The following is an 854-nucleotide window of genomic DNA, read 5'->3' on the forward strand; positions in this document are numbered from 1 at the left end:
TTACCTCAGCATCAATAGCTAGCAGAATCTTCAGGTACAAATTAACAGCTTGTGGTCCAAGCTGAAGCATAGATAAAAGATCGGCAATAAACGATGGCCAGCGTGCAGGATAGTCCACAACAAATACCAGGGATAATAACTGTGCCGTCTTGTTCTGGATATATACCTGTAACATTATTCACATTTAATAAATAGAAAGACATTTGTCAATATTCAGTAGCATATATATATATGTCTTTCTTAACAAAATCCTGGCCCCCCCCCCCAAGATATCAAACACTTTTCAAAAGAAAAATATGAAAATAAAAGTTATACACTCACTTTCTCTGGATCAGTTTGCATGCATAGAGCTGTCATCCACTGGGAAAGTTGCTGTCTGAAGAGAGACTGTTCCTCTGGTGTGGCACTAAGGTAGCCAGTGCGTGAGTAATGCTCTAGCACCTGTTGGAAGAGACCCTTGTAAGTATGATACTGCTTGTTAAATGTTATTTATAACAGGCTCATTAATAAAACACAAATATACTTCTTATATTAAAAACCACTCAACTAAAAGATTAGGAATAATTATCCTTCTAATTTTACTAAACCATCTAACCATTTCTTGTGGCCAAAATTTATCAGAAAAGTACACAATGTAAACCACCTCTACTACCAACCTGTAAACAAACGAACTTGACTTTCTCATCCAGTTGTGATCCACCTGTGCTAAGTGTTGCCCCACACATCTGCCAGCCATCGTTGCTCTCACGCAATTGTTGAAGGTATTCCAGAGCCTAAACAGCAACAAAATGTTTGTCATATATAAAACAGACACACAATGAAAGTAAAGAAAGAACTCAGTAATGGTAGATACA

At 37.2% G+C, this 854-nt stretch overlaps 1 protein-coding gene across 1 annotated transcript in view; it reads right to left on the reverse strand.

Annotated features, from left to right (window-relative positions):
* Positions 1-854, reverse strand: part of LOC119594003 (exportin-T-like) — a gene marked incomplete in the record, with an annotated part of 14,234 nt that overhangs the window by 8,440 nt on the left and 4,940 nt on the right. Inside the window, 3 exon segments of the mRNA XM_037943030.1 lie at positions 5-166; positions 322-441; positions 657-773. Of these exon segments, the coding sequence (XP_037798958.1) occupies positions 5-166; positions 322-441; positions 657-773 (399 nt within the window).

This window comes from Penaeus monodon, chromosome 33 (assembly GCF_015228065.2).
Source record: "Penaeus monodon isolate SGIC_2016 chromosome 33, NSTDA_Pmon_1, whole genome shotgun sequence".
In the NCBI taxonomy this organism is placed as follows: domain Eukaryota; kingdom Metazoa; phylum Arthropoda; class Malacostraca; order Decapoda; family Penaeidae; genus Penaeus; species Penaeus monodon.